General features: G+C 44.1%; 1 protein-coding gene across 1 annotated transcript in view; it reads right to left on the bottom strand.

The window, feature by feature from the left end:
* Positions 1 to 20,113: 20,113 nt before the first annotated feature.
* Positions 20,114 to 26,185, bottom strand: part of syne3 (spectrin repeat containing, nuclear envelope family member 3) — a 102,457-nt gene continuing 96,385 nt past the window's right edge. Inside the window, 1 exon segment of the mRNA XM_083792761.1 lies at positions 20,114 to 20,353. Coding sequence (XP_083648887.1) covers positions 20,162 to 20,353 — 192 coding nt within the window. The 3' untranslated portion in view covers positions 20,114 to 20,161.

The following is a 26,185-nucleotide window of genomic DNA, read 5'->3' as shown; positions in this document are numbered from 1 at the left end:
ATCTACAAGCTGCACAATGCGTCGCGGTGTGAGCTTGTAGATCGGCTATTTGCAAATGGCCGAAATGTATATAGGGTTTAGGTGGTTAGTGTGTGTGTATGCTACTAAAAATGAAAATCTCCAAAGTAACTAGTAACTAACTAAAGTTACTACAAATAATTGTAGTGGAGTACAAAGTACAATATTTGGATCTGAGATGTATAGAAATAAAAGTACTGTGAATTGGAAATACTCAAGTTAAGTGCAAATACCTCAATATTGTATACGTAAGTAACAGTACTATAAATAAGTAACTGTACTTAGTGACTGCTGGTCTCTGTAGTGTGTGCTGGGGGGGGGGGGGGGGGCCTGCAGTGCAGCTAGTCGTCAACAGATAAGACTCCACACAGGAAAAACATGGTCTTATCTGCTCCGTGGTGATTGAACTAGAGTCAACAAAACGTGTTCCATCCAGGAACACCAGCAGCAGCAGCTCGGACTGTACTGTACAGCCCCGCACATGTACAGTATAGTTCCTTGTTATGTTTTCATAATTCCTCGCTCTTATCCCTTCTCTTTTTTTGACTTGTTCTTGTTTAACACATTTTTGTGTTATCATCATGTTATGCTTTAGCTATTGAAAAATAGCAGATCTACAAGCTCGTAGCGCGCCACCGAGTGGCGCGCTAGGCGCTTGTAGGTCTGCTATTTTTTTTAAAGGACCTATAACATAAAATTCAACTTTGTGTGTTTTCTATCCCCACAAATAACCAATTTTGAACAATCAGGCCTTCATGTCATGTGGGTGTTTTAATGGAAATTGCTCTCGGGAACAGCTCGACTGATTTTGGCCTCATCGTGATGTCATCAATGTCACCCTACTTTGTATAATTCCTCCTCTTCTTCAGTATTGAGTTCCAAATTTGCATTTCCACTTTGTTTACAATGTCCACCATTGTTGATTTTCCAAGATGGCATGGAATGGAAACAAGCCTGGTTTTATCTAGCATGAGTATTATAATGACTCAAATATTAAATAATCTGCATATCAGCACCCTCTCCACCTCAGGACATTGTGGTACTGCATCTAAAACTGATTTAAAAGTCCAGAAAGAATTGACAAGGCCTGGTTATATCAGAGTGGTGATTGAGGCTTAAACCATTAGAAATAACTTTGAGGGACATAGACCATATGATTATAAAATATTAAAAGCAGTTTTAAAATGCATGTTATTTGCGCTTTAAATCGAAGAGCGACTGACATAGAAGAAATTTTTAGAATCTGATCTCAGGTCAGAATGGAAAACTGTCAGGATGTAGAAGACATTTTTTAAATCTGATCTCAGGTCAGAATGGGTTAATAATATACTGCAATCATGTTTTCTGGATATTCTATATTTCTTGTACAATGTTTCATTATGATTTACATACAGTAGGTAGAGGCCTCGTATACGCCCCTTGGGCTTTTTTGCCTCAGCCTAGCACTGTACCCTATATATGTTCACTGTGTTGTTTTTTATACTGGGCTGAATAAATAAATACAAATACAAAGATATATACACATTTTCGTGTGTCTGTGGATTATTATTCGTCGATCCGGAAATCCCGGTTGCATGGTTTAATCGATTTTAATAGTAGGCTATACTCTGGCATACTTATTTAGAAATGTCTTGTTTTCCACACATAAGACACAACTGGAACTGAGACACAGAGTGATGCCATTGAACTGAGACACAGAGTGATGCCATTGAACTGAGACACAGAGTGATGCCATTGAACTGAGACACAGAGTGATATGCCATTGAACTGAGACACAGAGTGATGCCATTGAACTGAGACACAGAGTGATATGCCATTGAACTGAGACACAGAGTGATGCCATTGAACTGAGACACAGAGTGATGCCATTGAACTGAGACACAGAGTGATATGCCATTGAACTGAGACACAGAGTGATGCCATTGAACTGAGACACAGAGTGATGCCATTGAACTGAGACACAGAGTGATGCCATTGAACTGAGACACAGAGTGATGCCATTGAACTGAGACACAGAGTGATGCCATTGAACTGAGACACAGAGTGATGCCATTGAACTGAGACACAGAGTGATGCCATTGAACTGAGACACAGAGTGATATGCCATTGAACTGAGACACAGAGTGATATGCCATTGAACTGAGACACAGAGTGATATGCCATTGAACTGAGACACAGAGTGATGCCATTGAACTGAGACACAGAGTGATGCCATTGAACTGAGACACAGAGTTATATGCCATTGAACTGAGACACAGAGTGATGCCATTGAACTGAGACACAGAGTGATGCCATTGAACTGAGACACAGAGTGATGCCATTGAACTGAGACACAGAGTGATATGCCATTGAACTGAGACACAGAGTGATGCCATTGAACTGAGACACAGAGTGATATGCCATTGAACTGAGACACAGAGTGATATGCCATTGAACTGAGACACAGAGTGATGCCATTGAACTGAGACACAGAGTGATGCCATTGAACTGAGACACAGAGTGATGCCATTGAACTGAGACACAGAGTGATGCCATTGAACTGAGACACAGAGTGATGCCATTGAACTGAGACACAGAGTGATATGCCATTGAACTGAGACACAGAGTGATGCCATTGAACTGAGACACAGAGTGATGCCATTGAACTGAGACACAGAGTGATGCCATTGAACAGAACAGGGGTGTCAAATATGCAAGATGGAAAAAAAACTGTCATACTCACTCAGATCTCAGGAAGACTAAATGGACTAAATATATCGCACCTGTCCGATCAGACTTTTGCTGAATATGGAAAAAACTAAGTATTGTGTGTTGCTATCGCTCATTCTATGCCTCTCTCTACTTTTATTTTTATTTTTTATTCTCCTTTCCTTTCTTTTATTGTATCTTGCTGAATGTATGACCCTGTATTTGTTTTCAAATGAGTGTAATGTACGTTTGTAAAAGCGTCTCCTTTCCCCCCTTTTCCTTAAGAGCTGCCCAGATGAATCAATAAGAGGTAAACAGGGAGATGGGGAGTTCATTGTGGTTCATCAGTAGGCCTACCAGTGTTTAAAAAACACAGGCAAGGCGGGGTCTGCTGTTTTCTCTGTAATGGGCTCTATGCACACATGCCATTTTGTTAAGAACTTGGGCCCTTTCCCAAGCTTCTTCACAGGTGTTCCTGATGATACTAATGAAGGCTCTGTTCCATTCTGGTCAAACAGAGTCAGGGTGCTGATATTGTGTGTGTTGGCTCACTGGAAACACTGCTACACCAGTGGGTCTCAAAGTGTCCTTGAGTGGGTTCCAAATAATAGCCCCGGGTACGGTTGTGTAATAATAATAACTAGAAAAAGTGCCCTTCTGGGCACAGGTCTCCACCAGCAGGATAGGAATGTAGGACATTGCAGCTTGCCTTCATCTGGTGGTTGGGTAGCAGGGTAACACAAATAAACGAGTGCATGACGCGACTTGGCTTGTTGTAGCGCCACCATCAGGCTGTTGAAAACTGTCAAGTGGCATTTCTTCCTCAGCCTAGTGGGAATATGCGTGCACAGTTTCATCGCAATCGGACGCTGCGTTAAGTTGTGGCGATTTGTACAAAGCGGGCTACTCCTGAAAACTGTAGGAGCCAATCGTGGCCAATCAGGATGGAATATGAGAAATCAAACAAACCTGTCTTGATCACATGACTATGGAGATCATGTGTACCGATTTGCGTGAAATTTGGATAAAATCTGAAGGAGTAATAATAGAAAATGTGTTTTACATATGTCGGCCTCCTGGTGGCGCTATAAAGAGCAGATGTGAAAAACTCCAGGCAAAGGTTTTTCCTTGGCCTCTAGGGAGTTGGCATACAAAGTTATCCACAGATCCGTGCAGTTAGAGGTAAAAACACTTTTCGGCCAGTTATAGCGCCACCTTGAGTCTGAGTTGAAATTGTTCATGTGGCATTTCGTCCTCGGCCTAGTGGGAATGTGCGTGCACAATTTCACGGAAATCACGCGATGTGTTCATGATTTGCAGCATTTTGTTTGAAACTGAGCACTCCTGTGAACTTTGGAAGCCAATCTTAACCAATCAGGATAAAGTCTGAGAAATCTGAAAGACCGGTTTGGTTGAATGGCTCTAGAGAGACTGTGTACCAATTTGCGTGATGTTTGGACAAAATCTGTAGGTGTACTGTGCAAAAACTTGTTTTGCACAAAGCGGCCTCCTGGTGGCGCTATAACAGGCCGTTCTGGAAAGTTTGGGGCAGAGGTTCATCGATGGCATCCAGGGAGTGTGTGTGCAAAATTTGGCATCGACCGGGTTAACGGTGGCCGAGATTAGCTGCTCATGGACAGATTAGCTGCTCACGGACACACACACACACACACACACACACACACACACACACACACACACACACACACGGACACACGGACGGACGGACGGAGTGCAAAACATACTCTCCCCCCATGCCTTCGGCCTGGTGGAGACAATAATAATATAGGCTATACGATTTATATAGCGCTTTTCTGGGTACCCAAAGTCGCTTTACAGAACAGAAGTAAAAACTATTTTATTAGAAAAAACAATTAAATGGTTAAAAACTAGAAATCAAAATAAAAAGGACAAACAAGAAGGGTGTGTGACTGTGTGTGTGTGTGTGTGTGTGTGTGTGTGTGTGTGTGTGTGTGTGTGTGTGTGTGTGTGTGTGTGTGTGTGTGGGGGGGGGGGGGGGGGGGGGGGCTGAGTTATAGGGGCCCTTGAAATTGAAAAAAGGTTTGAGAACCACTGTACGCTAAATGGGAACAGAGCCTTAATTAGTATCATCGGTAACACCTGTGGTGAAGGAAGTATATATAGGGAAGGGGCCCGGAAGTATAGGAAGAGTTATTCTGTGCACCGTTGTGGTGTTGGTCAGACGGGAGGCAGCAGGCATCGAGGGGTAGGTGAGAAACAGGCGAGCAGAAGAACGGACGCCGCTTTCTGAGCGAGGCTCCAAAGAACCCATGCCTCATGCAGGGAGCCCACAGATTACAACATGGCAGGTCTGTCTCTATATTAAACCAGAACTGGGGCGAGAGCCCAGAAACTGTTGTTCTGCTGCTCCTCATGCTGAGTATTTCTGGACCCACTCCACATTTCATGTCGCTTCTCTTCTCCTGCAGGAGAAACACGGGGGGAAGAAGAATCATGGTGACACACACTCGCTCTTTCTTCTGGAGAAACACGGGGGGAAGAAGAATCATGGTGACACACACTCGCTCTTTCTTCTGGAGAAACACGGGGGGAAGAAGAATCATGGTGACACACACTCGCTCTTCTCCTGGAGAAACACGGGGGGGAAGAAGAATCATGGTGACACACATTCGCTGCCGTGTGTCGAAGAATTAAGCTCTTCTCCTAGAGAAACGCGGGGGGAAGAAGAATCATGGTGACACACACTCGCTGCCGTGTGTCGAAGAATTAAGCTCTTCTCCTAGAGAAACGCGGGGGGAAGAAGAATCATGGTGACACACACTCGCTGCCGTGTGTCGAAGAATTAAGCTCTTCTCCTAGAGAAACGCGGGGGGAAGAAGAATCATGGTGACACACACTCGCTGCCGTGTGTCGAAGAATTAAGCTCTTCTCCTAGAGAAACGCGGGGGGAAGAAGAATCATGGTGACACACACTCGCTGCCGTGTGTCGTAGAATGAAGCATGTGGAGGATTTCTCTTGATGTCTCTTGAAACGTGAACATTTAAGAACAAACGTGAGAAAGTTCGCATGCGTTCTAGTATTATGCGAAATGTGTAACGGGGCCCGACACCATCCATCATGAATAATTCAATTATTTGGGGGCCCTGTGCACTTGCAATATCCTCACGGCCCCTGACAGTATGTATGGGCGACAGGTTTGCTACTTGTTGTAAGCAGATAAAAATAATCCTCCGCACGTTCACACATACTTATGACCACTCCATATTTGACCACTCCACACACTTCTCCCTGCCACCCACACACACACACACACACACACACACACACACACACACACACACACACACACACACACACACACACACACACACACACACACACACACACACACACACACACACACACACACACAGTAGCCTACGTGGGCATGGCGTTCGGCAACCGCGTCCATCTGGTCTGACTTTATCCCATTCTGAACGGGAACCCGTTTTGGTGTTAGCATCATGTTATGCTTTAGCTATTGAAAAATAGCAGATCTACAAGCTCATAGCGCGCCACCGAGTGGCGCGCTATGAGCTTGTAGATCTGCTATTTTTGAAAAATCGAAGAACGACTGACATAGAAACATAGCTTTTTCAGAAAACTGTCAGGATGTAGAAGACATTTTTAGAATCTGATCTCAGGTCAGAATGGGAAACTGTCAGGATGAAGAAGACATTTTTAGAAACTGATCTCAGGTCAGAATGGGAAACTGTCAGGATAAAGAAGACATTTTTAGAATCTGATCTCAGGTCAGAATGGGAACTGTCAGGATGTAGAAGACATTTTTTTAATCTGATCTCAGGTCAGAATGGGTTATTGCCTGGGTATGGAGCCGTGATGTCCAGCTGGTGGCTGCTATACAGTCACTGGTGTAAAGTAACTAAGTACATTTACTCAAGTATGTATAGCGAGATATCGGGAAAGCGAGAAAATGGGAAACCTCCTTATCTCCATATTTTTACTTTTTGTGGGTTTTTCTCCGTAAATTAACGCCTATATTACTATGATCACACTTCAGGGTTAAACAAAAGGATCAAATGCAGCAGGGAGGATCGAATACCAATGCATGTCACGTGCACGTGGCGTGCACGCAAAGTCATTAAAATATTAGCCCTACTAGTTAAAAAATCCACACCACCACTAATACAACCTTCCAGAATGATGTAATTAAAAGAAAAGAAAAAAATCTGTAATGAATTGCATTTTTATAGCGCTTTTCCAAGTGCTCAAAGCGCTTTACAAAGCGGTTCATTCATTCATACGTTGGGAGGTGAAGCGGCGAACAGTCGATGCCTGCAGCGTCCTCACTTCCCCACATTCACACACCGACGGTGGCGAGCTCACACCGACCAACACATTGGAGGCAGTGTGGGGTTCAGTGTCGTCTTGCCCAAGGACACTTCGGACATGTGGACAGGAGGAGGAGCTGGGATTCGAACCGCCGACCCAGGGATCTTTGGACGACCTGCTCTACCTCCTGAGCTACAGCCGCCCCGAAGGAACCTGCCTGCTATCAGTGGCGTGCACAGACATTTAGAGGGGCAGGTGCTCAAGTGAAAAAAAGGGCACCTTGTGCAGCGCATTTTGGGGCGGTAACCCATTTTGGTGCTTTAGCTATTGAAAAATAGCAGATCTACAAGCTCATAGCGCGCCACCGAGTGGCGCGCTACGAGCTTGTAGGTCTGCTATTTTTGAAAAATCGAAGAACCACTGACATAGAAACATAGCTTTAGATTGTGGGGGCCTAAATAATATAGTAGAAGCATTTTTTTATCAAGATTTGATCAATGTCACCGCATGGTCCACACACTACAAATTAAGAAAAAAATATATTTTTTTCCCCTTTTTTTAAGCACATTGCCAAAAGGGCAGGGGGTGCTCTAGCACCCCCTAGTGTCTATCTGTGCACGCCACTGCCTCAGCCGCCCCGAAGGAAGCTGCCTGCTAAGCGGGCCTTATGCTGCATTATGGAGCCTGTTGAAAGCTCTCTGTTGCTATAGGCTACGGATCAATGTAAACTATCCCAGAGCTGTTGTCACCGTCCCGATACAAATCAGCCACGGCCACTGAGGCTTGAGTTCAGCCTCTCTGCAGAGACAGCAGGCATCAATTTCAGCCCTTAACCCATTTAGACTTGAGGCCGATTCAAATAAATTGCTTCTAAATCCTGACAGTTTTCTGAAAAACCTTATGTTTCTATGTCAGTCGTTATCAAACATTTTCATGCCAAGGACCCCCAGAAATATTATGTAATTGGCCGCGGCGGACCCCCATCTGAAAATATGTTGTTCCAGGGACCCCTCCCCCCCCCCCCAGAAGCAAAGATTCAAGTTAATAAAACTCAATATATATTGACCGAATAAATATTCAAAGATTTGCGGCACATTTTCACGGTTTAAAAAAAAAATAGCAGATCTACAAGCTCGTATAGCGCGGCACTCGGTGAGCTTGTAGATCTGCTATTTTTCAATAGCTAAATTATAACGTATAATGCTTATAACACCTAAAGGGGGTTCCCACGCCCAGTACGGGTTAAATGACCATCAATCTAATGTCTCAGGAAGAACGGGCATTAGGTGGAAAAGCGTTGCCTGTGCTGCTTGTATGTAAATCCCTGGAACATGTGACACGTTTAAACCTAAACACCATGTGTGTAATAATAAAATGCCACATGTTTATTAATGGTCATAAAATACAGTAGAACACGAGTTCACTCAAACACCTCACGAGAACACCTAGTGTTTGAATTCTAAACACCTAAATTACTGACTTTGATTGTAAAAACTAAACACGTTTATGTGTTTAAAAAGTGTTTGGCGATTAAAACATGTTATTCTGTTTATAATCTAAACACTGTGACACGTTTAAAAAGTGTTACAAATAAGTGTTTAATACTGTTTATAACCTAAACGCTTGGGTTTAGTGTGTACTGTAGGCCTATCTGTGTGTCAGATATTGGACGGAAGTAATCCATACCTCAGAGAAAACACTAAAATTAGCCCCGCGGACCCCCATTTGAAAAGATATGCCTGCAGGGACCCCCCCCCCATAAGAGAAGAGTTTTTATACGGCTCTAGCAGTGATTCCCAACCCATTTAATTTCATGGACCCCCACAGTTTGACATGCATTCGTCTACGGACCCCCCATTTAATCAATGGCATTTCTATCTCAATTGATATAGTATAAAATCAATGTTAATCATTTGGTTCCATTTGTACACTCTCTTGAGTTACAGACCCATAAGGGTCCATTTGGTTCCTAATATTATCATCTAGCTGAGGACCCCCTGGAACTCCCTCAAGGACCCCTATAGGGGGTCCCCGGACCCCACTTTGGGAACCGCTGCATTAACGAAGCAGGTTCAACCCCCGGAGGTCAGGGGACCAATAAAGTCCCAGTTACCATGGCAACCTGCTGACCTGCTAAATGTTTCACCAGAGTGTGGGGGAGATGTCGGCAAACTACAGTATGCCTGTATACTGTAGGTTGTCAAATACTGGGTCAGGACTCATTTGTATGGGTCCCTTTATTACAAAAAACATTTCAATTTGTTTTTCAATGAATTCAAAACAACATTCAATGATTTGAAAGAAGATCCGAGCACTACAAAAAGGTATACAATTTAGGCATTTAGCAGACGCTCTTAATCCAGAGCGACTTACATTAAGCAAGAACAAAAGCATGGGAATACATCACAAAAAAACATTTATCATGAAACATGTGTAAGCTAAGAAAGTAACAGTGGAATATCTATAGTATGAGATTATACATATAAACTATACATATATACTATACTATGCTATACATATGTACTATGACATGCTATGACTACATACAATGAAATTATAGTGCTGTCTACATAACATGCTATAAGTCTGTATCAAATGCTATCTAAGTCTACCGAAATGCTATCTAATGCTATCTATACAAAAAAGGATAGGTTGTGTGTGTGTGTGTAAAATCAGTAAAGTTTAAAAAGCAAAAAAGTTTGTGATTAAATATTAAATAATAACTACACTGGATCCATTTTGAACACATGGAAAAGGTCCTTTTGTTTTCCATGAGGTTTAGTATTTTTTCTTTGTTGTTGACACAAGCTTTCCACCTGACAGCGACATTATGGAAAGATAACAGAGTTGTTACTGTGGTCACGAGACCAGTTGAAGCACGATCGTGTCACCTTTGAACTTGCATACAGTCTCGAGCCTGACCCCGAGACACAGTGGCGTGCACAGACATTTAGAGGGGCAGGTGCTCAAGTGAAAAAAGGGCACCTTGTGCAGCGCATTTGGGGCTGGGAACCCATTTTGGTGCTTTAGCTATTGAAAAATAGCAGATCTACAAGCTCATAGCGCGCCACCGAGTGGCGCGCTACGAGCTTGTAGGTCTGCTATTTATTTTTTTATTGAAGAACCACTGACATAGAAACATAGTTTAGATTGTGGGGGCCTAAAGATTTGATCAATGTCACCATGGTCCACAAACTAAAAATTAAGAAAAAAAAGAAAACCCTAGTGTCCATCTGTGCACGCCACTGCCGAGGCAAACAGAAGAGCAAGAGCTGCATCCGTGTGACATATATAGCTGGACCCCTCATTAAGTGATTTACAGAGTCTTTCATAATAGTCCGGCAGCCGGCAGGTTATGGGGTGGGAAATGTAGGACTGTGTGTGTATACATTCATGAATCCACTTGCTGACCGGCTGTCACTATTGGGCACATTCTTAATTCATTACCATCCTATTGCAGGCAAACATGTCAAACTTTCCTTTTGCTTTAAGTAGCATGTGAATGTGATTCTGAATCCATTCCAATTAGATGTGTGTGTGCGTGTGTGCATCATGCGCCTGATGCGCGTGTGTGTTCACTGTATGTTCTAGTGCAGTGGTTCCCAAAAAAAATGTAGCATCTAGCTCACAATCGCGGAATTTGGCCCAGACTGGCCCACCACAACCAGCGCACAGATACTCTTTTCAAGTCCAGGCCCATACAAATACTTGACATACAAGCCCTTAAAAGGATCCCTGGCTAATAAGACAAATATGCCTTAAAACATTATACTTGCTGTCTCTATAACTAACATTTAACGGCATTTCTATCTCCGAGACCCCAATTTACAATGTAAAATCACTGTTAATTTAACTCTGAGTGTACAAATGGAACCAATTGGACCCGTCAGGGTCAGACCAAAAAGGGCAATCTGACGTCTTCTCGGGAACCTAAACGATATCGCCACACGTTGTGAGCTCGTAGATCTGCAATTCTCACTGTGGGCTCTTGAGAAAAATACATAAATTCTTGTCATCTCTGAAAAATGTTGATTAAAATGTTGTTTTTGTTTTTTCATTAATATTTTTAAATAATTTAAGAAAATAGTTGAGTTGCAGGAAAACAATACATTTACTCGTGACCCATCGGGTCTGCGAAGCCAGAATCAGTGTCTGTGGAACCAGTGGGCTAGACGCTAGAGGAAGGACTACATGTCTGTGGAACCAGTGGGCTAGACGCTAGAGGAAGGACTACATGTCTGTGGAACCAGTGGGCTAGACGCTAGAGGAAGGACTACATGTCTGTGGAACCAGTGGGCTAGACGCTAGAGGAAGGACTACATGTCTGTGGAACCAGTGGGCTAGACGCTAGAGGAAGGACTACATGTCTGTGGAACCAGTGGGCTAGACGCTAGAGGAAGGACTACATGTCTGTGGAACCAGTGGGCTAGACGCTAGAGGAAGGACTACATGTCTGTGGAACCAGTGGGCTAGACGCTAGAGGAAGGACTACATGTCTGTGGAAACAGTGGGCTAGACGCTAGAGGAAGGACTACATGTCTGTGGAACCAGTGGGCTAGACGCTAGAGGAAGGACTACATGCTACGTTTATTTTCCCTTCTCGCTTTGGCAGCGTTTGTGGCCCAGATTGAAGTACAGCTTGGATGCTGAGAGGGGGGGGGGGGGGGGGGGAGGGAGAGAGAGAGGAGCAACAAGCGAGTGGGAGTGTAAACATGTCGAGGACATTCACACACAACTACTCACAGCACACACACACACACACACACACACACACACACACACACACACACACACACACACACACACACACACACACACACACACACACACACACACACACACACACACACACAATAGTGCTACCAGCAAAGGACGAGCATGAAATCCAGACAACATTGTTAGCTTTGTTAGCAGGCGGAGTTACAGTAATAAGTGGCCCTAGTAGCTGGCAGAGGTTCAAATATTCAATCAGTTTGACTCTTTGATCTGGGATTAGCTTGAAGGTGTCTGTGGGTGTGTGTGTGTGTGTGTGTGTGTGTGTGTGTGTGTGTGTGTGTGTGTGTGTGTGTGTGTGTGTGCACACGCGTGCATGTGTGTGTGTGGGGGGAGAGGGGGCGGAAGGTCTAACTGAACATTCCTCTTTTAACACTAGAAACAGATTCCAAGAGGTTTGTTTGATCAGCGTCTCAAAAGCACACCGACTACTTCACCTGATTCCAGAAAGATTTCCTGAAAGGTAAAATAACAAAAGACACTTTCCAAGCTGGAGAGGTTGTGCTGCACATAACGTAACAGTACAGATACAGTAGAGTACAGTAGATAGAATCCTCTGTGGAACATGAAAATACTGCCTCGTCATAACCTTTTGAAATATCATGTGCAAATGGGAATTATATGAACCTATAGAGAAAACGAAGGTCATGTTTCCATCAGAGTTTGGAAGCACTCGTTTTCAGTAAAGCAATGTCCTGCTGCATTATGTGCCAATTCAAAACAGGTGGTACGCAGGGCAGTTGAGTTGATATCTAACGAGCACTTCCATAATCACCTGCAAGGACACAAAGTAGCTCATAACATGTCTATACAGTGGATCTTTATGAAAGAGATCTTTTTGTGCACAGCTGCATTCTGGGACCTTAGCGTTAGCTTTAGAAACGGGTAGATTCATTCTGGGACCTTACCATTAGCTTTAGAAACGGGTAGATTCATTCTGGGACCTTACCATTAGCTTTAGAAACGGGTAGATTCATTCTGGGACCTTACCATTAGCTTTAGAAACGGGTAGATTCATTCTGGGACCTTACCATTAGCTTTAGAAACGGGTAGATTCATTGGTACTCCTGAGGAGGACAGAGTGTGTCTAGTGTGTGATTTGAAATAAATTGAAAATGAAATTATTTTTTTTGTTTTACTGCCCTTTATATGAAGAGTTAAGACATGTATTGTTTTGTAAGATGACAACCATCTGTGCTGGCTTTTTCTGCTTGGAGGACTATGAGAAGCTGGAGTTTTGTTTTGGGAGGGGTATTTTTGCTTTGGCAGACCTTTTATGCAAATCGTGGGAAATGAGGCAGAATGTTTTGTTTGTGTAAAAATGTTTCTTTTACACAATGCAATATTGAAGCAATGTTATGGTGTGTCCTGTAAGTCCATGTGGGCTGGGCGCCTTTGGTGCATGACACAGAAATAAAGTATCTATCTATGAAACAAACACTTTGAGGATAGAAAGAGAATAATTCAAGCTTTCCGTAACAGCTGCAATGTTGGTCGCCCATGCAGTCTGCTGTCACCCAGGAGGATGCCCATGCAGTCTGCTGTCACCCAGGAGGATGCCCATGCAGTCTGCTGTCACCCAGGAGGATGCCCATGCAGTCTGTCGTCACCCAGGAGGATGCAGTCTGCTGTCACGCAGGAGGATGCAGTCTGCTGTCACCCAGGAGGATGCAGTCTGCTGTCACCCAGGAGGATGCAGTCTGCTGTCACCCAGGAGGATGCCCATGCAGTCTGCCGTCACCCAGGAGGATGCCCATGCAGTCTGCTGTCACCCAGGAAGATGCAGTCTGCCGTCACCCAGGAGGATGCCCATGCAGTCTGCTGTCACCCAGGAGGATGCCCATGCAGTCTGCCGTCACCCAGGAGGATGCCCATGCAGTCTGCTGTCACCCAGGAGGATGCCCATGCAGTCTGCTGTCACCCAGGAGGATGCAGTCTGCTATCACCCAGGAGGATGCAGTCTGCTGTCCCCCAGGAGGATGCAGTCTGCTGTCACCCAGGAGGATGCAGTCTGCTATCACCCAGGAGGATGCAGTCTGCTGTCACCCAGGAGGATGCAGTCTGCTGTCACCCAGGAGGATGCAGTCTGCTATCACCCAGGAGGATGCGTGCGGCCGTGCACGCGACCCTTTGGGACGCGGTGGCTTCTCGCCCTCATAGAGGTTTCTACCCGACAACTAGACGATGACATCCGGCAGTGAATGAAATGTGTAAACCATGAATAGTGGATGGGATGACAGGCCTGGAGGCGAGGCGAGGCAGGGCACACACACACACACACACACACACACACACACACACACACACACACACACACACACACACACACACACACACACACACACACACACACACACACACACACACACACACACACACACACACACACACACACACACACACACACACACACACACACACACACAGTGGTGCTTCCAGTAAGACCCGTTGTGTCCTCCTTTGTAAGCCCAGGAAAGCCTATAGCCCTGATGGAATTTCAGTTGACACAGGCAGGCAGAAGAGAGAAAAACAAAACAATATACTTTGACAGCCTTTTCTTTTTTTTTACAGGACAGGAGGTGCAGGGTCTGCATACTGTACAGTACAGTATGTCAGAGCTTAGGAAGTGGAGTGTGTACAGTGTACAGTATGCTTAATGTCAAACCTCTGGACAGGCTGCATGCTTAACGCATTCTGAACGGGAACCTATTTTAGTGTTAGCATCATGTTATGCTTTAGCTATTGAAAAATAGCAGATCTACAAGCTCATAGCGCGCCACCGAGTGGCGCGATACGAGCTTGTAGGTCTGCTATTTTTAGAAAAATCGAAGAACGACTGACATTTTGTAAAATCTGATCTCAGGTCAGAATGGGTTAATCAGACCAGTGGAAACCTCGTATGAATCTGATCTCAGGTCAGAATGGCTTAAAGCAGTGTCTCACTAACAACGGGTCGCTCCGTCGCGGGACTCATTTTCTGAGCCTGAGGGGGGGGGGGGGGGTCGTGAAGTGAAAACACATTTTGTTTAGAAAAAAATAACTCCCAAATAATTTAAAAAGATTGTCTGTTTGCACAGACTCAAATATTATATACGTATGGTTGAATGAAAACCATAATGATAGATCTTTCGAAAACAACGCCTTTCTAGTTATTTTCATAACATATTTGTATGTCGTTTAGCACACACAATAGTAACAGAATCCATTGAAAAATATCTTCCATCAATTATTTGGGGTTTCAATACCGATATATCTAATATTTGATTCAGTAAGTAAACAGTAAAGAGACCACTAGGGGGGCACGCCCAACTCCATCGCACAGCTTTTTGAAAACCCATACGTAGCATACCTAACACGGCGCCAACGTTCGTACACAGAAGGGATTGCATTTATGATTATTATAATTGGAGGTGATTAGAGATTATGTACACACAATGTACAGTACAGGCCGTCTTTCAGGCTAGACTGCCTACGTTTAAAGTTACCTTTGAACAGCCAGTGCACCGACCGCCGAGTTGCTCGTCGTGAAAATCCACTTTAAAACGGCCGACCACAACAACTTAAAACCAATTAAAAGTGTGGATTAAACAATGAAAACATAACTCGGGCAACTCTCGAATCGCAGAGAAAGTGTTCTACAATGAATTAACTCGAGCAACTCGTGAATAGATGTCAAAGTGTTAATGTATGTTTTGTAATATAATAATAAAGTAACTAGTAACTATACAAATATTGTAGCAGGAGTAGTAGTATTGAAAATTGTTAATAGTCCAGTAAAGTATAAAATACCTCAAAATTAATTAAAGTACAGTTGAGTAAATGTACTTAATAACTTTACACCACTGCGATGAACATGCATGGTTTAGACACTGTTGGATTATTATTATTATTTTTTTGGATTTTACATTTTTTTTAATTAATTGCAGTATCAACATATTAATAAAAAGGTTAAATACCTGTACAAGCTCACATGATTCCTCTTAAGCATTTCTATTAATCTTGATAACGGTAATAAAATAGACAGTACCATTTAGAGCAGAGCTCAATATTCAATCTCCATCGTCTGTGCGCTAAATAAATCCATTTGAAAGAAAGGAAGATGAAGAAAAAAAAAGGTTAATCAGGTTTTATTTGCATAATGATGCCATGGGTCTGGTCTATTCAAGCGATAACGATAATACAGTATATATATATCCTGAAATGTAATCGTTTCATACATCTTATACTACCCGCACACATTAGGAAGGCATTTCTTAACCCATTCTGGGCGGGGTTCCCTATTTGTACCTTACCCCCTCAGGCCGGGAACCCATATTTGGGTTCTGTACAGTATGTACAGTATTCAAAAATGTAAAAAATTTGATTCTGCTATATCAATATTTGAAGTTTTTCAGAAACCTTAGGTCAGGATTTAGAGGCGTTTTTAGAATCGGCCTTAGGCCTGAATGGGTTAATATGATGTCCCACCATCATATTAATCATATCCAATTCATCATCCTTCCAAAAAAGAAAGACAATTCAAGTGACACGTTGCATAATGTGGGGTAGCACAGGGGGGGGGGGGGGGGGGGGGGGGGGGGTAGAGTACCTGGATGGTAACCGTAAGGTTGCCAGTTCGAACCCTGTGGGCTCCCCAGAGTTAGTGTCGAAGTGTCCTTTGAGCAAGACACTGAACCCCCAATTGCTCCCGATGTGCTAGTTGGTGCCTTGCATGGTTTCCGCTGCCATCGGTGTATGAATGGGTGAATGTAATGCACAATCTCTGTAAAGCGCCTTGGATAAAGGTGCTTTATATATAAATGCACCATTTACCATAATTATAGCCTAAATATTTCTAAAGGAAAACAATAAAAACATGCGTAACACGAGGAATACAGCAGTGCAAGGAGAAGAGGTGCAGAGTAGGAACTGTACTGTAGTAATCTACAGAAAAATAACAAACAATACAAATATATAAACGCGTTAAGGTCCTATACTGTTGTACATTCCACCTATGCAAAGAGCTATAGGTCTTAAAATACATTCTGCCCAAGAAAGACGTCATCATGAAGCCAAAGTATGCGTTAAGCGCGAGTAAATACTTGATTATAAATGGCACAGCTACTAATTGATTAGATTATGTGATAGTATAAATATAGGTTCCATAATAAATATGTTATTTCCTATGTATGCCTTTAACACTGCGGTGTAAGTGGTACAGTACATTTGATTAATCTATGCGCATTTCCATAAGATCTAATAACAAAATACACCCAGAAATATTGAGCATCTCTTTGGAGGCTGTAGTTTCACCGAGCTGGAAGGTTTCACGGCGGTATTTGGAAAATAAGGGGCTGTAAAAAAAAAAAGATAATGATAAAATTGCGGCCTTCTGGCAAAAAGAATATTTTGCCGTACACGACCATGTCGCTCAGCGGAAGTGACAGAGACTGAAAAGCTACATATAGATTAGGATTTTGAACTTAATTATTTTAAACTATACATATTATCAAGCAAAAGTGATTATCAGTTATTCCTCCCAAAAAAAGTGATTATCAGTTATTCCCCCCCAAAAAGTGATTATCAGTTATTTTCCCCCAATAAAAGTGATTATTAGTTATTCCTTAAACCATACATATTATCAAGCAAAAGTGATTATCAGTTATTCCTCCCAAAAAAAGTGATTATCAGTTATCCCCCCCAAAAAAGTGATTATCAGTTATTTTCCCCCAATAAAAGTGATTATTAGTTATTCCTTAAAACAAAGTGATGAATCCTTAGGCAGTGAGTACATTCATAACATAAGCAGTAAAGTATTAGTGGAGACGTAACGTCTGTGAACAAACAAAGAGCTAACAGACGAGCTTTATTTGGCCCCCGGTTTCCATAGCAACGTGAAGTCCATAAAGAAAAGCAACAAAGCAAGAGAAGAGAGAGAGAAAAAAATGGACAGCCTGTGCGTGTGTGTGTGTGCCTGTGCGTGAGAGAGGTTTTCAGGCCATTGTGGGTTTCGTGAGTTTGCACTAAAAATGGCATTTTCCCAGAAACGGGAGGCTATTTCAGATAAAAAGAGTTCAGCGTAGACATTAAGGAGTGCATGCTTGTGCAGTGCGTTCCCAAAGGAGACGTCAGGGAAGTGATTCTTGTGCGGTGCATACTTAGTTTAGACTGGTCATTGGTTAGACATGGGTTAAGGTTATAGGTTTAGGTGTGCTGCCCCCTGGGAGGTTAGGTTTAGACTAGTCATTGGTTAGACATGGGTTAAGGTTATAGGTTTAGGTGTGCTGCCCCGTGGGAGGTTAGGTTTAGGGTGAGGGTTTGAGATAGATTGTAGTTGTAGGACTAATGACTGGTCTAACCAATGACTAGTCTAAACCAAAAACTGTCTAAACTATAAGTACTGCACCCGATGCTTGTGTGCTGTGACGAGCCTCCCGATAGGAGACGTCAAGGGGAGTGATGCTTGTGCGGTGAGCTCCCGACTGGAGGTTGTTTTAATTGCCGTTCTCAGACGTGGTATTGCTGTGGTTTTAGGCAGTGTGAATGAGAACCAGACACAACATAGCACCTCAAGGGAAGTCCACAAACGCTCCCAGCAGCTCTATATAAAAAGCTCTTCTACAGTCGAAAGCAGCAGGACACACACAGAATACATTTATGCTTTATGTTGCGAGACTGATATAGCAGATCTGCAAGCTCACAACGCGTCGCCACTGGGAAGTCGCGTGAGCTTTTAGATCGGCTATTTTTGGTTGCGTGAATAAGACGTGCAACAATTCTTTACCCCCTGAAAATAAATGGCAAGAGGACAATAAGTTGGCGTTCGCGCAAAAACAATAAGGCGTCATATTATATGCAGAATATATATAAGCTCACATAAAATCATTATACACTTTAAAAATATATATATATCTCACATGCAATATAATATGAGCGAGAGGGCTTAAAAAGAGATTACAGTATTATCGTCAAAGAATAAAACATTCAAAGAAACTTAAGAGGTCAACCCCCCCCCCCCCCCCCCCAAAAAAAAAGAGGGTCGATTTTTGGTACATTATGCGAAATAAGAAGAATAGGAAGCTACGAGGATTTGTGGTACATGTTGCTGCTACCGCGCGATATCTTCTCAGAATGGGGACAGACGGTGTGGAGAGGTGCTACAGGATCACTGTGGCACGCACAGAGAGACACTAGGGGGTGCTAGATCCTCAGAATGGGGACAGGCGGTGTGGAGAGGTGCTACAGGATCACAGTGGCACGCACAGAGAGACACTAGGGGGTGCTAGAGCACCACCTGCCCTTGCCCTGTGGACAGCAATGTGCCCTTTGGGGAAAAAATAAATAAAAATGGTCCACAGTACAGTATGTGCATGGACCCATGGTGACATTGATCAATAATTGATGAAAAAAAGAAAGAAAAGCTTATACTATATTATGTATGCCCCAAAATCTTTAAAATCTCACACTATTAACCCATTTAGGCCTGACGACGAAAAAAAAAAGAAAAAAGTCTTCTAAAATCGTTTCTATATCAGTTGTTCCCAATATTTCACCCCAAAAAGTATATGTAATATGCCACTGACCCCCCGAGATTTGAGGCACATTGAGTCACCTCCTGTGCGGTGGTCACCTTAACACCTACAGAAACAACTAGGAGAATGCGTGGGTGGGCCTTAATAAAAAGGGTCCATATTTGGCACCCCTCTGCTAACGGTGGTCCCTGGAATAATACCGCCCCACGTTGATAAAGACGAGAGGTTCAGAAGACAACGTGACCCCCCTCCTCCTCTCTCTGTCCGTTCTTGGCTTCACGTGGGCCGCGGCGGTGGTCCATCGTTAGCCTGGGGTCCACTCCATGCTTTCTATGGCATAGGGCAGACACAGCTGCACGACATGAGGCTAATTAATTAGACCGCCAGAGAGAGAGAGAGAGAGAGAGAAAGGAGTGCGTGTGCGTGTACGGGAGTGCGTCAATTTAACCCATTTTGACATGGGAACGATTCGATAAATGCCTTCTAAATCCTGACACTTTTCTGAAAAAAAGCTATGTTTCTATGTCAGTCGTTCTTTCGATTTTTCTAAAAATAGCAGACCTACAAGGTCGTAGCGCGCCACTCGGTGGCGCGCTATGAGCTTGTAGATCTGCTAACACCAAAAGGGGATCCCCGCCCAAAATGGGTTAACGAAAAGGTGCAGACGGATCAGAAATCAGCAGAGAGCGATCGAACGTCTGCGCTAATATATATATATTGAAGTGGACTCGGTGGTCCCAGACCTTTATTTTTGTTTGTCGTTTTCCCTCCTCCCTGGATAAATAAAAAAACGTCTGGGTTTTTTTCCCCCCGAGGCTATAGTCCCGTCCCGTCCCGTCGGTGGTGGCGTGCGTCTTCACGTGGGCGGCGGGCCGTCGTAGCGCAGCATGATGTTGAAGGAGCGGGCAAAGTTGTTGGTGAGGGAGCAGGAGGGGCCGTCGCCCCCCATGAACGGCAGCAGCGACAGGAGGAGGAGGAGGGCCATGAAGAGGAGCCACAGGGGCAGGACCACGCGACACACCCTCTGGAGGAGGCCCGGGGCCCGGAGCTGCAAGGCAAGGCAGGCGCACACACACACACGGACACACACACACACACACACACACACACACACACACGGACACACACACACACAGACACACACACGTCAATATGGAGGGCATGCATAACTGAGAACAGGTAAATTTTTGGATTGATTTCGACAGGGCCGGATTAACACCTCTGAGGGCCCCTGGGCACTGAAGCTCGAAGGGCCCCCCCTTCACCCGCGCGCAACATTTTTGCTGTTTTTTGGAGCTGTTTTGGGGCGGTTTTATGCCGTTATATTGGCCTATTTCCGGTCGCCTACCCCCCCCCCCCCCCCCAGAGTGACAGCCAATCTAGCGCATTGTTGCTGCTTTCCACACACAATTTGCACTTTTCAGCTGCCCTTCTCACCAACAAATGCAACAATAAAACACTAATCTTTTTAGACACCATTTATTTCATTCGGATTAGCAGGGACATTTTCTGTGAAAAAAAAACAAAAAAAACAAACATTTTTTTTGAGGGGCCCCTGGTGCCCAAGGGCCCCTGGGCACGTGCCCAAAGTGCCCATATGGTAGATCCGGCCCTGGATTTCGATCCAAAGGGCCAAGTAACTGGCGTGCTGGGATTGAAAGGGCCACATATAGGCTACCTTCGTTCTTTCGCCACACGGTCCCACGCTCTGGAAACGGTCCCATGCTCTGGAAACGGTCCCATGCTCTGGAAACGGTCCGGCACGGTCGTGATGATTTTGTTTTATTGACCCCCCCCCCCCCAAAAAAAAAAAACATGGATGTTTTTGTATGATCAGCTCCTCCAATACAATTACAATACAAAAACAAAGTTTTTTTGGATGGCGTCCGTCTATAGCCCGGGACCCCCGAAGGATGGAAAATAACCCACGACGTCGCCAACGCAGAAGCCAAGCTTTTTACGGCGAGAGCCGGGTAAAAAATCTTTATTAACCCATTCTGAACGGGAAGCCCGTTTTGGTGTTAGCATCATGTTATGCTTTAGCTATTGAAAAATAGCAGATCTACAAGCTCATAGGGCGCCACCGAGTGGCGCGATACGAGCTTGTAGGTCTGCTATTTTTGAAAAATCGAGGAACGACTGACATTTTTTTTAGAATCTGATCTCAGGTCAGAATGGGTTAATCAGACGAGTGTGTGTCCAGTGGAAACCTCGTATGAATCAGATCTCAGTCGGTCAGAATGGGTTAAACACTATAAACCCTTATCTCGTCCAATCTCGCAAAATCGATAAAATGAGAGTACAACGCTTTCTCATTTAGAAACCTCTTCTGCAAGTGTTTCCATAGCCCTGTGTTTCCACCCCCTTCAAGTGTTTCCATAGCCCTGTGTTTCCTCCCCCTTCAAGTGTTTCCATAGCCCTGTGTTTCCACCCCCTTCAAGTGTTTCCATAGCCCTGTGTTTCCTCCCCCTTCAAGTGTTTCCATAGCCCTGTGTTTCCACCCCCTTCAAGTGTTTCCATAGCCCTGTGTTTCCACCCCCTTCAAGTGTTTCCATAGCCCTGTGTTTCCTCCCCCTTCAAGTGTTTCCATAGCCCTGTGTTTCCACCCCCTTCAAGTGTTTCCATAGCCCTGTGTTTCCACCCCCTTCAAGTGTTTCCATAGCCCTGTGTTTCCTCCCCCTTCAAGTGTTTCCATAGCCCTGTGTTTCCACCCCCTTCAAGTGTTTCCATAGCCCTGTGTTTCCACCCCCTTCAAGTGTTTCCATAGCCCTGTGTTTCCACCCCCTTCAAGTGTTTCCATAGCCCTGTGTTTCCTCCCCCTTCAAGTGTTTCCATAGCCCTGTGTTTCCACCCCCTTCAAGTGTTTCCATAGCCCTGTGTTTCCACCCCCTTCAAGTGTTTCCATAGCCCTGTGTTTCCTCCCCCTTCAAGTGTTTCCATAGCCCTGTGTTTCCACCCCCTTCAAGTGTTTCCATAGCCCTGTGTTTCCACCCCCTTCAAGTGTTTCCATAGCCCTGTGTTTCCACCCCCTTCAAGTGTTTCCATAGCCCTGTGTTTCCACCCCCTTCAAGTGTTTCCATAGCCCTGTGTTTCCTCCCCCTTCAAGTGTTTCCATAGCCCTGTGTTTCCACCCCCTTCAAGTGTTTCCATACCCCTGTGTTTCCACCCCCTTCAAGTGTTTCCATACCCCTGTGTTTCCACCCCCTTCAAGTGTTTCCATAGCCCTGTGTTTCCACCCCCTTCAAGTGTTTCCATACCCCTGTGTTTCCACCCCCTTCAAGTGTTTCCATAGCCCTGTGTTTCCACCCCCTTCAAGTGTTTCCATAGCCCTGTGTTTCCACCCCCTTCAAGTGTTTCCATAGCCCTGTGTTTCCACCCCCTTCAAGTGTTTCCATACCCCTGTGTTTCCACCCCCTTCAAGTGTTTCCATAGCCCTGTGTTTCCTCCCCCTTCAAGTGTTTCCATAGCCCTGTGTTTCCACCCCCTTCAAGTGTTTCCATACCCCTGTGTTTCCACCCCCTTCAAGTGTTTCCATACCCCTGTGTTTCCACCCCCTTCAAGCACAAAAGAGGGGTTTCTTTTGCGAAAAACGAAGACTTATTCAAAATCGGGGGAGTGAGCGCACCAGAACTCAAACTGTGAAAATAACAGCACGCCCACACGCTATTAACCCATTCTGACCTGAGATCAGATTCTAAAAATGTCTTCTACATGCTGACAGTTTTCATTCTGACCTGAGATCAGATTCTAAAAACGTCTTCTACATCCTGACAGTTTTCTGAAAAATCTATGTTTCTATGTCAGCCGTTCTTCGATTTAAAAAAAAATAGCAGACCTACAAGCTCGTATCGCGCCACTCGGTGGCGCGCTACGAGCTTGTAGATCTGCTATTTTTCAATAGCTAAAGCATAGCATAATGCTATAACACCAAAAGGGGTTCCCGTTCAGGATGGATTAAGAAACATCATGATGAATGCATAACACCGACCCGATACGAGGCTCATCTCTCTCACCACACATGTAGCCGTCCGTGTCTCTGATTCAGTGAATCACCACCGCCGCCCGCCCACATGTTGCATTCAAACTTCTGAACAACAGCGTCAGACCGCTGCCTCATCAGCCTGAATGCAACACGGCCCACACACACACACACTCACTGATAACCAGTAGTTGTGGGGAAAGGGTGAAGCCGCCCTTATTTTTAACTAAAATATTTGCTTCTGGGGGGTCCCTGGCCCGTGGCCCAATAGAGATAATTCTGGGGGTCCTTGACACGAAAAGGGCTGCGCACCACTGACATAAAAACATGGGTTTTTCAGAAAACTATTTTTAGAAGCCTTTTTTTTATCGCCATCAGTCCAAAATGGGTTAAAGATGGCGTGCACGCGACATTCTCTCAGATGCCTCGCCTGCCTCGTGAAGATTAATGTAATCAGCAACGTTGGTAAATGCCATCCGATCTGCAAATGTACAACTGCTGCAACACCCACAGTGACAGTACAGTACAGAGTACAGTAATATACAGGAGAGAGAGAGAGAGAGAGAGAGAGAGAGAGAGAGAGAGAGAGAGAGAGAGAGAGAGAGAGACGACTAACCGCTTTAGCCGATTATAAAGGCAGATCTATTCAAATGTTTTTGCGGCCATTCACTGATATGACAAAATAAAACAAATTACGAAAACGCGCTTCTCGGCGATTCGATTAATCCAAAAAGAGTAATCGATAGTAATTCTTAGGTGGGACGATCGCTTAACACATTTAGTACCGGAAGTGCCTTCATAATAAAGGCTATAGAGTGCCAGAGAGTGCCATGAAACAGGAAATACTTGCCTAAAAAAGTTGACTTTACAAAGGGACCTCACATCCCCGATCATCTTAATATATTGTGTTATAGTGTTTTCGCTTAATAACTGACAGTTGCAGCCCCTAGTTCCAAAAACCCGTTTTTAACCCATTTTGGGGCAGGGACCCCTTTTGGGGACCCCTTATGGTGTAACATTATGTTATAAATTAGCTATTAAAAAGTGCGGCACCGAGTGCCGCGCTACGAGCTTGTAGGTCTGCGATTTCTTTTATTAAATCCTGAAAATGTGGTGAATATATATATATTCTTTCAGAGCGAATGTTTTTAACTCAAAACCTTGCTTCTGGGGAGTCCTTGGAACAATGTATTTTTAGATGGGGGGGGGTCGGCAGCCAATTACATAACATTTCTGGAGGTACTTGACATGACATAATTTGAGAACCACTAATATAGAAACACAGGGTTTTTCTGAAAACTGTCATGATTTAGAAGGACATTTGTGACCAGATTTGACTGAGAGACTGCCATCGCGTACATTCCAGCTTTTCACCAGAGAAAAACTTTTTTTTTTTTTTTAATGAGTTAACAGCACAGGAAGACTCTTCACATACTAGTGCATGTCTGGAATAAGTGTCAGAGCTGAAATTGACATGTAAATATGAAATAAATGTTTAAACATGTAGCTGGGTGTAATGTTAGAGACCACAGAAGTGAACCTTTCTAGCCTGTTTTCTCAACTCGCTGTTTTCTGCAAGACATTACTCTATAAGCCATATCTCTAAAACTGGTGGGTCAAACTGAACAACCAATATGTCAATTTGAAGATATGATTCCCTGCTTTCATATGACATGAAAAAACGAAAATTCAAAAAAATCCAATGGCAGTCTCTCAGTCAAATTTAGTCACATTTGTGTAGTTTGTAGACTTTCTGAAGTCCTGTTTAGTGTTCTGACGTTTGGCCTCAACAGAACCAAAGACCAGGAGCCCAGAACATTGTTCCATGATGTAATGCAAGCTATAGTAAAAACCTTGACTTTGGGGGAAAACAAAGGAACCAGTCATTGATTTTTTTTCTTCTCCCAAGATGTTTTCATCCAAACTCATCATCATCAAGGTGGAGATAGTCCAGTCCTGTAATTAGCCGGGCACTCATGTGGATAATAATAACCCATTCTGACCTGAGATCAGATTCTAAAAAAATGTCTTCTACATCCTGACAGTTTCCTGAAAAATCTATGTTTCTATGTCAGTCGTTCTTCGATTTTTTCAAAAAATAGCAGACCTACAAGCTCATAGCGCGCCACTCGGTGGCGCGCTATGAGCTTGTAGATCTGCTATTTTTCAATAGCTAAAGCATGACATAATGCGAACACCAAAAGGGGTTCCCGCCCCAAAATGGGATAAACTGGGAGTAGGAAAAGTACATAATAAAAGACCAGTCCAGGTTATGTTTCTTCAGGAGACGTGAGAACTTTTAAAGACATGTCGTTTATCAAAGCCTTCCGGGCCTCATGGCTACTGTCCTATAAATGCTCTGGCTTTCTGGGGGAGAAGTGCCACTTGCTGACCGCAAAATATAGAAACAAATTGACAACAAAAAAATAATGACTTGACCCCATGCAGCTTCTGTGAAAGTTATCACAGAAAGAACTAGAAAAGTGCCAATGTTAGCCAATTAGGATGGAATATGAAATATCGGACAGAACCGTCTTGAACACATGACCATAGAGCGTCGCTGGTAACACGGACGGAGAGCAAAACCTACTCTCTCCCCGTGCCTTCGGCCTGGTGGAGACAATAAAACATACTCTCTCCCCACGCCTTCGGCCTGGTGGAGACAATAAAACATACTCTCTCCCCATGACTTCGGCCTGGTGGAGACAATAAAACATACTCTCTCCCCACGCCTTCGGCCTGTTGGAGACAATAAAACATACTCTCTCCCCATGACTTCGGCCTGGTGGAGACAATAAAACATACTCTCTCCCCATGCCTTCGGCCTGGTGGAGACAACCAGATTATGGCCAGTTATGCTGGGGTGAACAACTGAAAACGGTATTCTGTGCTTGTAGACCG

This window comes from Protomyctophum parallelum (assembly GCF_964188405.1).
Source record: "Protomyctophum parallelum genome assembly, chromosome: 20".
Lineage (NCBI taxonomy): Eukaryota > Metazoa > Chordata > Actinopteri > Myctophiformes > Myctophidae > Protomyctophum > Protomyctophum parallelum.
The sequence above is the reverse complement of the archived record's forward strand: the minus strand, read 5'-3'. Positions and strand labels throughout refer to the sequence as shown.